Source organism: Cyanistes caeruleus, chromosome 7 (assembly GCF_971803275.1).
Source record: "Cyanistes caeruleus chromosome 7, bCyaCae1.hap1.1, whole genome shotgun sequence".
NCBI lineage: Eukaryota > Metazoa > Chordata > Aves > Passeriformes > Paridae > Cyanistes > Cyanistes caeruleus.
The window spans coordinates 40,005,012-40,019,579 of record NC_141707.1 but is presented as its reverse complement, the minus strand read 5'-3'; the positions used below and the strand labels follow the sequence as shown (position 1 = coordinate 40,019,579).

At 48.0% G+C, this 14,568-nt stretch overlaps 1 protein-coding gene across 2 annotated transcripts; it reads left to right on the top strand.

Annotated features, from left to right (window-relative positions):
- Positions 1–3,100: 3,100 nt before the first annotated feature.
- On the top strand, positions 3,101–13,582 carry ARL5A (ARF like GTPase 5A). 2 transcript variants are annotated; one of them, XM_023931437.2, is made up of 7 exons: positions 3,270–3,353; positions 3,976–4,078; positions 5,096–5,156; positions 7,314–7,461; positions 9,018–9,101; positions 10,810–10,961; positions 11,593–13,582. In XM_023931437.2, the coding sequence occupies exons 4-7, from the start codon at positions 7,318–7,320 to the stop codon at positions 11,639–11,641; spliced, it is 429 nt and encodes a 142-aa protein (XP_023787205.1). In that variant the 5' UTR covers positions 3,270–3,353; positions 3,976–4,078; positions 5,096–5,156; positions 7,314–7,317; the 3' UTR covers positions 11,642–13,582. The 2 variants fall into 2 exon arrangements, with proteins under 2 accessions (XP_023787204.1, XP_023787205.1); XM_023931436.2 differs by lacking the exon at positions 3,976–4,078 and having other exon boundaries at positions 3,101–3,353.
- Positions 13,583–14,568: the final 986 nt, after the last annotated feature.

The window sequence follows — 14,568 nt, the reverse complement described above, 5'->3', positions numbered from 1 at the left end:
TTCAGGGCTTTGGAGCTGGTCCTTGGTGGGATCAAGGCAGGAACAAGGAGCAGAACGATGGGAGGGATGAAGGGTCAGATAATTAATAAAAGATAATTAATAGTTTATCACAGAATGGCGAAGGTTGGAAAAGAATTCCATGAGCAATCCCCACCTTGTCACCAGCCCAGAGTGCCGCCTCCAGCCATTGATGGTGTCTTGGAGAACTGAAAGCAGTGGGAGATGCTGCCCCTGGCAGAGAGTTCCAGCCTCCACTTCCCAAAAATGAGAAACAGGAGCCAGCAGCCTCCCAGAGATGCTGTGAGCACCCAAACCCTGCCCTGGAGGGACAGGAGCACATTGGCCAGGTGAGCTGCACGGTGCATTTACACCCCTCTGACAGATCTTAAAGGCTCTTAAAATTCTGTTTAACGGGGTTTTCTTGGCTGTGTGTTCAAAATCAGATCTCAACACGTGAGTTTTCATCTAAACTGTTAATGAAAAGCACAAGGGTTTTCAAATAAATATAACTGAGAGAAAAAAAAAAAAGCCTTTTGTGTGTTTTCATACAATGCTAGGGGTTAAAATTACTTAAGCTGTTTAATTTGTCTGTGTCCTGGGGAAGGGGCTGGAGAATTCCTGAGGGAGCTGGGAAGGGGCTGGAGAATTCCTGAGGGAGCTGGGAAGGGGCTGGAGAATTCCTGAGGGAGCTGGGAAGGGGCTGGAGAATTCCTGAGGGAGCTGGGAAGGGGCTGGAGAATTCCTGAGGGAGCTGGGAAGGGGCTGGAGAATTCCTGAGGGAGCTGGGAAGGGGCTGAGGCTGGAGCAAAGGAGGATCCCGAGGGATTTTTTTCCCTCTCTGGAATTCCCTGACTCCTCAGGCTGGGCCAGGGGAGCTCAGGTTGGATTTTTGGGACAATTCATGGAAAGGGTGCTCAGGTGGAGTCCCCATCCCTGGAGGGATTTCTTGGGGACGTGGGGCAGTGCAAGGGGAATGGACTCAAATATCTTGGAAGCCTTTTCCAACCTAAACCATTCCCTATTCTCTTTGTTCGGGTTTTTTTCTGCACAGAAGCATTTCCATGGTGAAATCGGCATCCGAAGCACTTCCCCAGCACAGCCAGCCTGACCCTGTCTGTGTTACAGCTGCCTGGAACAAAACGTACACGACCCGAAAAAGCCCTCCCAGATTTGCAGGAGGGAATTGCGAGGCTGTACCAGCCCTGCCCATTGGAATGCTTTCCTAGAAAGCTTCCAGCAGCATTAGAAGCTCAGCTTAGCCTGTAAAAACCAGCAGTACGATCCAGGTTCAACCAGGAAAAAAAACCCAAGCAAATGACATGGAGGGGAACCTCGGAGATTTTTATTTAAATAATCAGAATAAATTGTTTAATTGAATTTTGGTAGCTCTCCCACAGCCACCGAACCCTGCCCTGAGCCCAGGAGAGCTGAGAACAGAAAACCCCGAGTGCTTCTGAAATTCCAAGCTGAGGACCGGCTGCAAGGGGGATAATTGACAGCTAATGAATAATTAATGCCACTGCAGGCTGGATGCTGAACTTGTGGAATGTTTTACACCGGAGGAGCTGCTGTTTCCCTGCGGGTTACACACGGTGCCAGGACCCACAGCTGCGACACCGCCATGGACTGGCACACTGGATTATCACATTTCTCTTCCTAAACTGGTCAGGGCCATAAATTCCCCTCCAGAACAACAGGAAACACAACAAATCTCTGGACACAGAAAATCGGAGATTACTCTGCCCTTGCTGCTTTGGTTCCGGACCAGCAGGGACAATTAAATGCAAGATGCTGCTGTGGGAATAAAAGCTGCTTGAAGGAAAGATGTAAAACCTCTGGAATAAGAAAGGAGATTCCATGTCCCATCCCTGGCAGTGTCCAAGGCCAGGCTGGACAGGGCTTGGAGCAGCCTGGGACAGTGGAAGGTGTCCCTGCCATGGAAGGGGAAGGAATTGTCAGGGACAGGATGAGTGAGAGGGCAAACACCCCATGCCTTGTCTCAGGCAGGACACTGCTGTGCACAACCTAATTGTTGGCTGGGATTTTCAAATACCTGAGGATTTAAACCCAGTGGAGGGTTTGGATGGGAATTTATCTCAGTGAAGGCTCTGGGCAGATCTTAAAGCCCATTCCAGTGCCAAAAACACAACCCTTATGCAAACTCAGCCCCAGCTGCTGGGGAGCAACTTCACACACGTTATTGCCAGGTTTTCCTCAGAGCACCAAGTTTTAGTAGGGTAAAGTGAACATAGTTTCTTTATGGACTGCATCCAGGCTGGGAGAGCTGGGAACGTTCCCCTGGAGAAGGGAAGGATCCAGGGAGAGCTGGGAATGTTCCCCTGGAGAAGGGAAGGATGCAGGGAGAGCTGGGAATGTTCCCCTGGAGAAGGGAAGGATCCAGGGAGAGCTGGGAATGTTCCCCTGGAGAAGGGAAGGATGCAGGGAGAGCTGGGAATGTTCCCCTGGAGAAGGGAAGGATGCAGGGAGAGCTCCGAGCCCCTTGGAGGGCCTGAAGGGGCTCCAGGAGAGCTGGAGAGGGACTGGGGACAAGGGATGGAGGACCAGGACATGGAGGACCGGTTTAAACCTGAAGGGAAGGGGTGATTTCGATGCGGTACTGGAGAGAAATCCCTCGCTGTGAGGGCAGCGAGACCCTGGCACGGTCACCGGAGCAGCTGTGAAGCGGGAGGTGCCCGTGGCAGGGGGGTGGTCCGGGATGGGCTCCGGGCTGCCTCACACCCACAGCACTCGGTGGCTGCGGGCTCTGCTCCCTCCGGCCCGGAGCCCCGGCGGCTGTCGGTGCCCGGAGCCCTGTCTGGCTGTTCGGATCCCTCAGCCCTGTCTGACTGTTCGGGTCCCGCAGCCCTGTCTGACTGCCGGATCCCGCAGCCCTGTCTGGCTGTTCGGATCCCTCAGCCCTGTCTGACTGTTCGGGTCCCGGAGCCCTGTCTGGCTGTTCGGATCCCTCAGCCCGCGCTGCCGGGCGCGCTGAGGCGGTGCCGTGTAATGGCGGCCGCGGTGCCGCCCCCGCGCGTCAGCGCAGCGCGCCCGGCCCGGCCCGGCCCGTCCGTGAGGCGGCCGCGGGCGCTGCTCCGCTCCCGCCGCTCTCGCCGCTGCCGCCGCCGTCGCTGCCGCCCCGCCGCCGCTGCCGACCCCCATCCCGAGCCCCGTCCCGACTCCGCGGCGATGTCCGAGCGGCAGCGGCCCCGGCGCGGCCCCAGCCGGCACTCGGGGCGCTGCGCCGGGCCCTGAGCGCCCGCGGCCCCGCAGAGCCGCGGCCGGCGAGGCCCGGAGCGCCCGGCCGAGGATGGGGATCCTCTTCACCAGGATATGGAGGCTCTTCAACCACCAGGGTGAGGCCCGGGGGCGATCCGGGAGGGACCCTCACCCGCTCCGGGGCGGCCGCACGGGCTCCTGGAAGTCGGGGCTTTAAACCTTCTTTTCTCCCCCTTTAATTACAGGAATGTTCATTTCCTGACAGCCGCCTGTTAAATTATTAACGCGTGCCCAGGAACGCGGCCGTGGCGCGGCGGGGCGGGGGGGTTCGTCTTGCTGTCGGCAGAGTGTGGGTTTAAGTGGCAAACCTCGATATCTGGCTCGTTCATGGAGTAAATGTTATTTATAGCTTCAGTTGTGGCTGCCCCTGGATCCCTGGAAGTTTCCCAGGCCAGGTCGGGGCTTGCAGCAGCCCGGGACGGTGGAAGGTGCCCCTGCCCGTGGCAGGGGGGTGGCACTGGATGATCCTTAATTTCTCTTCCAACCCAAACCACTCTGGGGTTTTTAACACCTGTCTCCTTACAGCAAGGTGTTCGTGAAAGTTGGAACTTTAACTACAAAACACCTGCTGATGCTCTTTCCATGTTTCTGAAGCCCTTGGAATTAGATTTTGAGTGAGCCTCGGTACTCTCACACCTGCTCCTTGAATGTCCCCGTTAATGAGCAGCGCAAATACAACAAAATATTTTTGTCTTGTAGCATCCAGCCCCACCTCAGACCTTCTGTTCCAACTGATTTCCTAACATCCACTATGCTGGCAGCATCCCACCTGAAACAAAAGTTCCTAGTTATGTGGGGTCAGGTAAGCAGACACTTTTACAATATTGTGCAGTTATGCAAAGTTATTGAAGCTGGACTTTTATATTGGATGCCATAAAAGACAACTCTGCAAAACCACACAATATTGATAAAATCAAACCCGAGAAACCCCCACTTACCTGACCCCTGTCCTCTGGGATAAATCAGTGTGAGTGTAGTTTGCTGGCAGGGGTTGATCTCAGTGTCTGCAGCTTGGGCTTGTTTTTAATGGCTTTTTGTCACCCTTGAGGAACACGGGGAAGGACGGGAGAAACCCCCTTCTCACCGAGCTTTTACGTGACCGGTCCTGCTTGGTTGTGCAAGTGAAAGTTGTGTAACAGAGCTGAGAGCTGGCTGTGCTCACCCAAACTGGAGGTCATAAGTTTGGATGTGCTTGACACCAGCAGTTGTAGAGTTCCCAGTCACTTTTGTGATGCACAGGAGAGGAGGTGCTGAAGGGAAGCAAGAACTGATGGGGGCATTGAGCTCCAAAATGTCAGAGGTGGGTTGTGGAGCACCTGGTGACTTGTCCAAGGCCAGACTGGGTGAATGTGTCCTGTCAAGTGTTGGAGGGCACATCTGTTCCCCAGGAGGAAAGGAGGGCACTGGGGGCACAGGGATCACTGCAAACCAGCCTGGCTGGGTTTTTTTGTAAAGACATGGAGATATTGCCTGGATGAAGGGAAAGTGGAGTTGTGGCTGGGGGGATGGGGTTTGATACAGACTGCAAAACCCTGCAGGAACTTGGGAGAGGATCCCAGCGTGACACTGGCAGTCAGAGATGGAAAACATCCTTCTGAAATCTCTCAGGAATGGTTCCTGTGGAGGGGGAGAAATTGCCAGTCCTTTCCCTGCCCAGAGCAGCACCTGCCCACACAAACATCCCGGGCTGGCCCACAAACACACCTGGCCGCGGCACCTGGAGCTGGGCACTGTTGGCTCAGGAAACCAGTGGCAAACGTGGCACTAACCTTGATCCAGACCCAGCAGCTGTGACTTACCAGTGCTGTTTTCATTGCAGAGCACAAAGTGATCATTGTGGGCCTGGACAATGCAGGGAAAACGACCATTCTGTACCAATTGTAAGTAGGACCTGCGGGGACGTCTGGGGCATTTCCAGGTGTGGTACGTGGCCCTGGGTGGTTTTACTCGGAGCTTCCCAGGTGGCAGCGGGTGTCTGGAGTTTAGAAAGGGCTCTGCTGTGCCTGCTGGATGAATGAGGTTTTGTTCAGAGGGTTTTGGATCACATCACCTGCTGTTAGCACACACTCCCAGCCGCCCTTGGTGTCACGGCCTCGGCTCTTTGCCAGCCCCATAAAATATGGTTGTAGTGAGTGCTGGCCACGGGAGGCTGTTGCAAAACTGATCCACGCCGCAGATTTAAGCAGCAGACAACTCATTCTGTGAGTGGCAAAGCACCTCTGCTGCCGTGGCTTGTGTCCCCAGTGCTCAGTTTGCTGTTGTCTGTAGGATGGGATGAAGGAGGAAGGCTGATACCAGCACAAACCCGGGACAAATCCGTGCTGTCCTGCACCTTCTGCCTTCAACAGCAGCATTGATTTGTGTTTGCCTTGCGTTAACCTTGCTCCTGGTTTACATGCAGCTCGAATGAGCTTTGTATCTCCATTCCTCAGCTGCAGTTTGATAAGAGGACACCAGTCTGTCCACAGGCTCAGAAACTACTGGTGGCACAAGCAGCTCAAGGTCTGTTTGTGTTGGGGACAGATTGGCCCTTTCCCACGTGCAGTGCTGTGGCACTGAGGAATGTTCCTGAGTCAGAAATAATTCCTGTTAAATGATGTGGCCGTGCTGCTCCAATCCCACATTTAAAATTGGCTTTCTGGAAGTGGTTGTGGTTTGTCACATTCCAACTTGCTTTGCCTTTTCCAAAACATTTCTGGCTGCTCATGGCCTGCCACTCTGCAGGGAGAGTGAAAGGGTGAGGGTGGTGGTGATTTATAGAGAGATGTTAAAACACACAAACAGGATGAAGGGTATTTCTTAAGACTGGGAACTGCAGTTCTAAAGGCAGCTGAAGGCCATCCTTAGTGCTTTTTAATCCACTTCCTCCACAAATGTCTTGCAGTTCTTCCCCTTATTTCTGCAGTTTCAGTATTTTCTTTTCCCTCTCATACAGATCTCTGTATGTCTCCTTTTAATTTGTACCCACTTTAACTCCACAGGACTTTCCCAGCTCTCTTCTTCTTCTGCCTTACTCCTCCTTGACGCTACCTCATCTTTGCAGATCCCGTTTTTCCTCTCCCAGACACTTCCTTTTCTCCCATTCTCATACTCAGCTCTCCTTGCACTGGCCCAGGGTAACTGGGATTGCTTCTCAGAACTCTGCACCATCCCTTTATCTCCTTGGCTCTCTGTATCCTCTTCAGGAAATATTCCAGCGCCATTACAAGTCTCAGATTGCTGTCACTGTAACTAAAAGGTCTGCTGGAACTTCAAAAAGGTTCATACAAAATGAAAAGCTCTATCAGGATGATCAGAAGAAAAAATAATTAATTCTTTTGAACACAGATGGTTTGCCTTGGAGCTACTGTTAATTTTTTTTGCCTGTTACAGTAGAGTTTAAATAGTCTCAACTTTAGGAGAATCCAGAGCACACGTTTGGTTGTTTGATGTGAAACTGGTGTTCTCAGTGACAAAGTCACACTCAGTATCTCTAAACAACATATTTGAAATACTGGATGGCTGCATTTGTCTCCAAAGAGTTGTGTGTTGGACTGTGCTGAGGGGAGAAGAGGAGGAAGTTAGGACATAAAGCATTGTGAAGAAAATCTGGTTTTAGTGACCTGGAAGGAGAGTGGGATGGAGAGGGTGAAATGTTTCTGGAGGATGAGTTGTTTTTCTGAAACCTTGGAAATCTTGTGGCTTAACCACATTCTTGAAGCAAAACAACTGCTCTGTCCCATGTGAGCCAAAATGGGCCCGGAGAAAGAAGAACTGAGTTCTCCCAAAAGCTTCTGAAGCAAAAATTCTCTCAGCTCCGTGATTTAATTAATTACAACACATTTTGTTCACAAGTGCTCTCTCAGCTCTATAATTTGCTTATTACATACTTCACTGAATCCTTTTTATTGCTGTTTTTATTTTATGTTTCTGCACCCTCCACCATCAAACCTCAGCTGCCCAGGGAGTGTTTGCAGAGGTTCTTGCAGGGGGAAATTCCCCTCGGGTGGTTTCCTGGGTCACATTTGGTGACTGTCCTGTCCCTGTTCCTTGTGCAGCTCCATGAACGAGGTGGTTCACACCTCTCCCACCATCGGCAGCAACGTGGAGGAGATCGTGGTGAACAACACACGCTTCCTGATGTGGGACATCGGGGGCCAGGAGTCCCTGCGCTCCTCCTGGAACACCTACTACACCAACACCGAGGTGAGCTGCCCTGGGGCGCCTCTGGCACGGATTTGGGGCTGCCACTTGGCACTCAGCTCCTGCTCTGGGACTCTCCCTTGCTCTGGGGATTGCACAGCCCCCCGTGCTGTCTCCACGCTCGCTCTCTGCGCACTGGATCCTCCAAAACCTGCTCGACAGCCCCAAAGTTTTCCTCCAATGTTGGCAGCTCTGACTCACAAACTCCTGTCATCAGCAGCTTAAACACTCCCAAGGGTTTTCAGAACTCTGCAGAGCTGCAGTTGCAGTACACACACATACATATGTACATAAAAAAATATATATATACACATATATATGTGTGTGTATATATATGCACATAGACATATATTTATATATGTACACACACACATATGTACATTAAAAAAAAAATATATACATATATATGTGTGTGTGTGCATAGATATATACACATAGACATATATTTATATATGTACACACACATGTACATAAAAAAATATATATACATACATGTGTGTATATATACACACAGACATATATTTATATATGTGTGTATATATATATAAAAATATATGTATGTATATGAAATATGTATATGTGTATATATGTATATAAAATAGATATACAGATATATATACATGTACGTGTACATATACAAATAAATACATAAAATTAATAAAATAATGTAATATAATATAATATAATATAATAAAATATATATTATATTGAATACATATAATACATATAATAGAAATATATAAATATGTGTATATGTATATTTTATATAATATATAAATATATAAAGTATATTATACAAAAATATAAAAATATATGTATAATATAAAAACATATAAAAATATCAAAACATGTACAATATATATATATAAATACATATGTGTATATATATATATATATAAAAATTATGCCAAGCACACAACTTCATAAAAATAATGCTTTAAATCAAGGTTTCCTCTGTGTTACCAATTACAATTTAAAGACAGTTAATTTGTTATATAAATTACATTTTGTATGGTTAAGTACAATTATCACAGTCATTACCTTTGTTCTCCAGTTCATCCCTATGAGGTGCTGTGACTCCTTGAAGTTCTTTTCCAGCCTAAATGAAGCTGGGAGTGTTTTCTTGGGAGTTTGGAACTTAAGGACTTTTTTAATCCCTATTTTTAGTATAATAGATTCATATATTTGCATGTTAGTTCTTGACCTAGACAAAGAAAGCTGATGCACTTTGATTTAAAGGAAGCAGCAAATTATTTGAGGGGTCTGTGTGGTGCCTCAGTTCCACCAAGCAAAGGGCAAAACCAGATCTGGGATTACTGAGAATTTTCTTGCTTTCAGTATGAATTTTTCACTGAAAAATGGAGAACAGAAAGTGAAAAGTTGTGTCAGAGCTGCCTTTGTCCCCAAAGGCCAGCCCAGGCTGTGAACCATCCCTGTGGGATTGCTGGGGCTGGAGGGAAGCTTTGGGAACAGGGATGGTGTCTGGTGATCCAGCTGGATAACGGGCTGGGAGTGGGAGCAGCAGAGTTTCTCTGCCTAATAACTCTGCCTTTTTGCAGTTTGTGATAGTTGTGGTGGACAGCACAGACAGAGAGAGAATTTCTGTGACTAAAGAAGAGCTGTATAAAATGTTAGCACACGAGGTGAGTGCGCCCTGTGTCTTTGATATTTATTTTAATATTTATTTTAATTACCTGGCTGATACACACCAAGGGAAGCAGATTTACGCCCTTAACTGCCTCGGCCCTGCTGCACTGTCTGCTGTCAAACTCCAACTAAAGCTGTTAATTAATACTAAATTACAGAAGTGAAGCAGCAGTTGGGACCTGTCAGGGACATCTGTGGGTTTTATACTTCACTCAATCCACTTTAATATCTGAATTAGAGCCTTTAAAACCCCCATGGTTTCCTGCAATAATTTAATAATTATTTTTGATATCTTCGTGGTTGCCTGAGGTTTTACAACCTCTACAATGTGTGTTAGAGCACCCAGCTCTAAAACTGAAGGCACTGCATCCCCTGGCTGTGTCAGCCAGTGCTCTGTGGGTATTTGGAATTCCAGAGTGGAAATTGCTGAATTGTAAAGACCCTCCTTAAACCTGAGCCCTGGGTCAGGTCTAAACCTGAGCTGGGCTGATGTAAAAGCCAGGCAGCACCTGTGGCATGACCTGAATGCAAACTGGATCAGGGTGTGTGAGCTGACACCGAGCTTCCAAATTTAAGTGTCAGAATAAAAAAAAAAAGTGCATAAAAATGATGGCATTATAGCCTAAAATATTACATCTATATTTAACTTATAGCCACGGTTTGGGAGCCTGCAGCAAGGGCACAGCCTGCCTATGGATTTCCTCTGAGGAAAAACAAGGGCTTTGCATAGCATCTTTCAAATTTTCATGTTTTGGAGGTTTTGTTTTTTGTTTTTTAATTTTTGATGTTTAAATTATGTTTAATAAAATAAATTGTAATAGAGCAGGTGAGGCTGTGCAGTGTTAAATGTAGCACAGAGGGATTCAGTGCTGCTGTCTATGATTAGGATTTCAGAGCTGGACTCTCAGGCTGTTGCAAAAACCTGCATCTTGTGTTTCCCACTGTCTAAAGGAAGATGAAGTTGTTAAGGAGCTGATTTTGCCGGGGGGAAGGTCTGGAATTCCAGGCAGAATGGAGCCGATTTGGGAGCCACCTCGCAGTGAATGTGCCCTTTGTTACCCGGCAGGATGTTCCCAGGCTCCCTCTCCAGACGTGGCTGTGACGTTGGGAGAGAGCAGCAATGAAAGTCAAATATTGATTTAAAATCGCTTTTCTTTGCTCCTTGAAAATCTTTTCTTTCTCCTAACCGGTTCCATGGAGTTGCTGTTAAGGCAAAATTGAGTTGTCCAGCTCTGTTCCAGCTATTTTCTGGAAGCAGTTGGTTATTTGGAGATTAATTTTGCTACTTGTAAACAGGAGTGTGCCTGATAGGCAGCTGAGTGCCTGGGCTGGCCAGGCTTCCTGGAAACACCTTTTTGCTTTCCAAGGGAAAGATTTTCAATAATACACCCCTGCCCTGATGCAATTCCAAGCAATTTGAGGTAAAATAAGCTTATCCCTGGAGTCACTGTCTCCAAATTGTCAGTGCTGCTCAGGTACAGGGCTCTGATCCTCGTGGAGCACAGCAAAACGTTGTCCAGAGTTTTTTGCTCCTTATCCATGGCTGTTTGGTGTGCTGGATCAGAGCATTTCCTGCAGTTCCTGTCAGCCTGCAGCACTTTGTTCTGGAGGATTGTTGGTTTGGGCTCTGGGTTCCCTGCTCTGGTGTCCCATCCTTCACCTCCAAGGGCTGCTCTGTCATTACCTCCTCTCCTTTCTGCCCAGGATTTGAAGAAAGCAGGATTGCTGATCTTTGCTAACAAGCAGGATGTGAAGGAGTGCATGACAGTAGCTGAGATCTCCCAGTTCCTGAAGCTGACTTCAATTAAGGATCACCAGTGGCACATCCAGGCCTGCTGTGCTCTCACTGGAGAAGGGTAAGAGGGATTTGTGTCCTCAGGAGGGGAATCTGAATTACTCCAGGGTTTTATTGTGGTATTTGGGTTTCACACACATTCCTCCCCTGTCCATAATGGTGACAGAATCCCAGACTGGTTTGGGTTGGAAAGGACCTTAAAATCATCCCATGCCACCCCTGCCGTGGCAGGAACACCTTCCACCATCCCAGGCTGCTCCAAGCCCTGTCCAGCCTGGCCTTGGACACTCCCAGGGGTCCAGGGGCAGCCACAGCTGCTCTGGGCACCCTGTGCCAGAGCCACAGCACTTCAACATCTTGATACTTTCAAGATTTTCTACATCAGACCCACAGAGTCACCTCACAGAGATAACACTTGATATGATTTGGACTTGATGAGGGTGGGGTGAGGTGGGAGCAAGCTGAAATCTGGTTTATTAAGAATAATCTTAATTAGAGAGAACTTCATGTGTTGAAGAGCTGGGACCTGAATTCTCTCACCATAGATGATGTGGTGAGGTCTCAGAAGTGCCGTGCAGGGAGTGAAGAGTTTCCAGAAATGATGTGGAGTTCTTGGGAAGAGTTTAAATCGATGCTGTGGAGTTACCTGAGAGGTGCCTGCACTCCCTAAACGCTCTCTCTTGTGTTCCCAGGCTGTGCCAAGGACTGGAGTGGATGATGTCCCGGCTGAAGATCAGATGATTTTTAATGACCTCTTTGCACAGACATTGCTGCAGCAGAGCTGTTCCAGTGGCAGATTGGTGGGGTGGATGTATTTATGCTGAACTGATGGCAACTGTATTTTCTACATAGCTGCACAAACACACACACACACACACACACACACACACACACACACACACAGGGACAGGAACTGGGAGCAGGCACAAGAGCAAAGGAGCACTTTGGGCTCCACTTTGGTTCGGGTTCCTCAGAGGACGCGTTCAAAGCTGTGACCAACCTTCTTTTCAAGCTGCCCCTCGGAACAGTCCGGCCTTGGGCATGGGGAGGATGAAGCGAGAGGAAGGAGCTTTTAATTTAGAGTTTTATTATCCATTGTAGCCCTCTCTAGTGGAAGTTGTTGGCTTCGTTATTCCAGTAAATCAGCGAGCGAGTCACCGGCGTAGGCATCGACTCTCCAGTATTCCTAAGGTTACAAATGCAAAACTCTTTTCCTGTATGTGTACTGTACATATTTGTGTATATTTATACCTCAATCCTAGGTTAATTGCAATCTGCTCAGACCAGTGTAAAGCTGAATCAGTATGTTGGCAGTAGTACTAACCTGTGGCACGTCCCCGTGTCACCGGTGCCGTTCCTCTGTGTCCGTACGGCTGTAACGTCAATCACACCTCGGCTCTCCACAACCTGATAAACAAACTCTCTCTTCAGCCCATTGCTTGTTTTTCCACATGATTTTTTGATTAGGGAAGAGGCTGGAATGGATTGAGGCACACGGATTGAGCTTCGCTTTCCAGGGTTGGCAAACAGAACAAATTTGCCAAAGAGTTTCAAATGAAACGGATTTTCCTCTTTTATTGTGGTCATCATTGGATTGGGTGATGTTGCAGGTCCTGCCCACTGCTCTCCTTCTCTGCTGTGCTGGTTGATTCAGGTCTGGCCTTTAGGTACCTTTAGCTGTCAAAAAGGGAAAAGTATCTTTTTATTCTTAACCAAAGAAGAGGCACAAAAGTACGTTTGAAAGTGTCACTGGAATCGTACAAGTCAGGCTCTAATGAGGCGTTTTTTCAGAGGAAAAACTCTTTGCTGCATAAAACCTGCAGATACTAAAATGTGCAGATGTATCAATATGCAGTGTAGGGGACTGGATGGGGACAAAGCAGATGACACTACTTGAAAAGCTCCAGGTGACCCACATGGGTTCCAGGGCAGATCTTGAAAGCAGAGCTCCCTTGCATGGTCCCCAAGCAGTGTGAGAACACCAGGATCACTTTTCCCTGCTGTAGCACCTGCTGGGCTGGCTGTCCCAGGCTGAAGGGGGTCAGAATTCCCACTTTGGAGGATCCAGGCAGTTGGGAAGGCAGTGGGATGGTTGGAAATGTCAGGTTCTTCTGTGGGAGATGCATTGGGAGTTCAGCACAATGAAACAAAACTGTTAAAAATGTTCTTCCCTTTCTCAGCCCCCGTGTCTGGTAAGGATGGAAAAGGCATTTTAAAGCTTGGTTTGAACTTTTTAAGGTGCTTCTCTTTGGTTCTGGGATAATCTGGTCAGCTCCTGCCTTCCTGCCCACCTGCCTTCCTGGGAGCACAGGAATCCTGGGGAAAGGAGGGGAGGCAATCTCAAAGTCTGTATTTAACAAAGGCAGGTAAAGAATTTAACTTTTTAATCTATTTTTGGTATCTCCAACGCTCCCTGGCTGGGGGATCTGCTGTCTTTGTTAAACATTAAGGTGTACATGCATATATCTCTAGTGCATGCACATAGATCTTGGTATTTAACTGGTGTATTGCAAAATGTATCAATGTTTGAAGAATTAACAATTTAATGCAAAGACTCTCTCAGTTTCTCTGACAGTATCTACAAGCAACGAGCTCTGTGCACACTTGCATATGAAATGGAATTGTACATTTTCTAGTCTAAAAAAAAAAAAAAAGAAAAAGCAGATTTGCTTCTAAACCCAAGTGTTTGGTTTTTGAGTCTTGTGTCTTCCCCGGGCTGAATCCACACAGGCTGGGTGAGCTGGGGGTTGTTGGTGAGGAAAGGAGTTGTTGCTGTTGGTGGTGGAGCAGTGTTGGGGTTTCTGCTGCTTGGTTGTGCATTTGTAGGAACTCTGTCAGATGATGCAGGTGTGGTGGTTGCTGCAGGTGTGCCTTGGGTGCAGATACTCTGTGTTTACACATCGCTTACGCTGGTTTTACTCTTTCCCTCCCCGTGCCACTTCCCCTTGCTGTGGTCCTGAGGTTCACCTTGTCTGGGTTTCCCCAGTGACCACAGATTCCAGCAGGGCCTGGCAGTGCTGCACACCTCAGGGCTGGCTGTCAAGCAGGGTTTTCTGTGCCCTGAGGGGTTTAGAATGCAAATATTCGATTGTTTCCTGTGTGTTGGTCAGTGAGGAACCCAGTGTTAACCTGACTGCAAACATGTCATGGGTCACCCTGAGCTTTCTGTGTGCTTTGTATTTTTGAGGGCAAATGTAGCCAGAATTCAGTGGTGGCTGATGTTTCCTGACACATTGTGGTGTTGTCCAGGGCTTTTGGGGTTTAAATGCTGATTTTTAATATGTGTGGTCAGGAGAGGTGACAATTCCAGACTCACCTGGAATAGTTGCTTGTGATTGATTCCAAACTCTGATGGATTCCAGACTCTCACCTGGAATAGTTGTTACATTTGATTCCAAACTCTGATGGATTCCAGACTCACCTGGAATGGTTGCTGAGATCAATCCCAGACTCTGTGATCATCTCCAAGCTCTCACCTGGAATATTTGCTGTGCTGGTGCTTTGAAGTGCACGTGTGTGAACTTAGAAATGTTTTCAATTTAATCACCGAGCAGAACAGCCAAACTTTAGATCTCTCGACCCCTTTGTGTTTTGTTTAAGTGCTCCTTGTTGACAGCTTTTTTCTTTTCCCTGCAGGGGAATTCTCATTTTTCTCCCAGCTCTGTCCA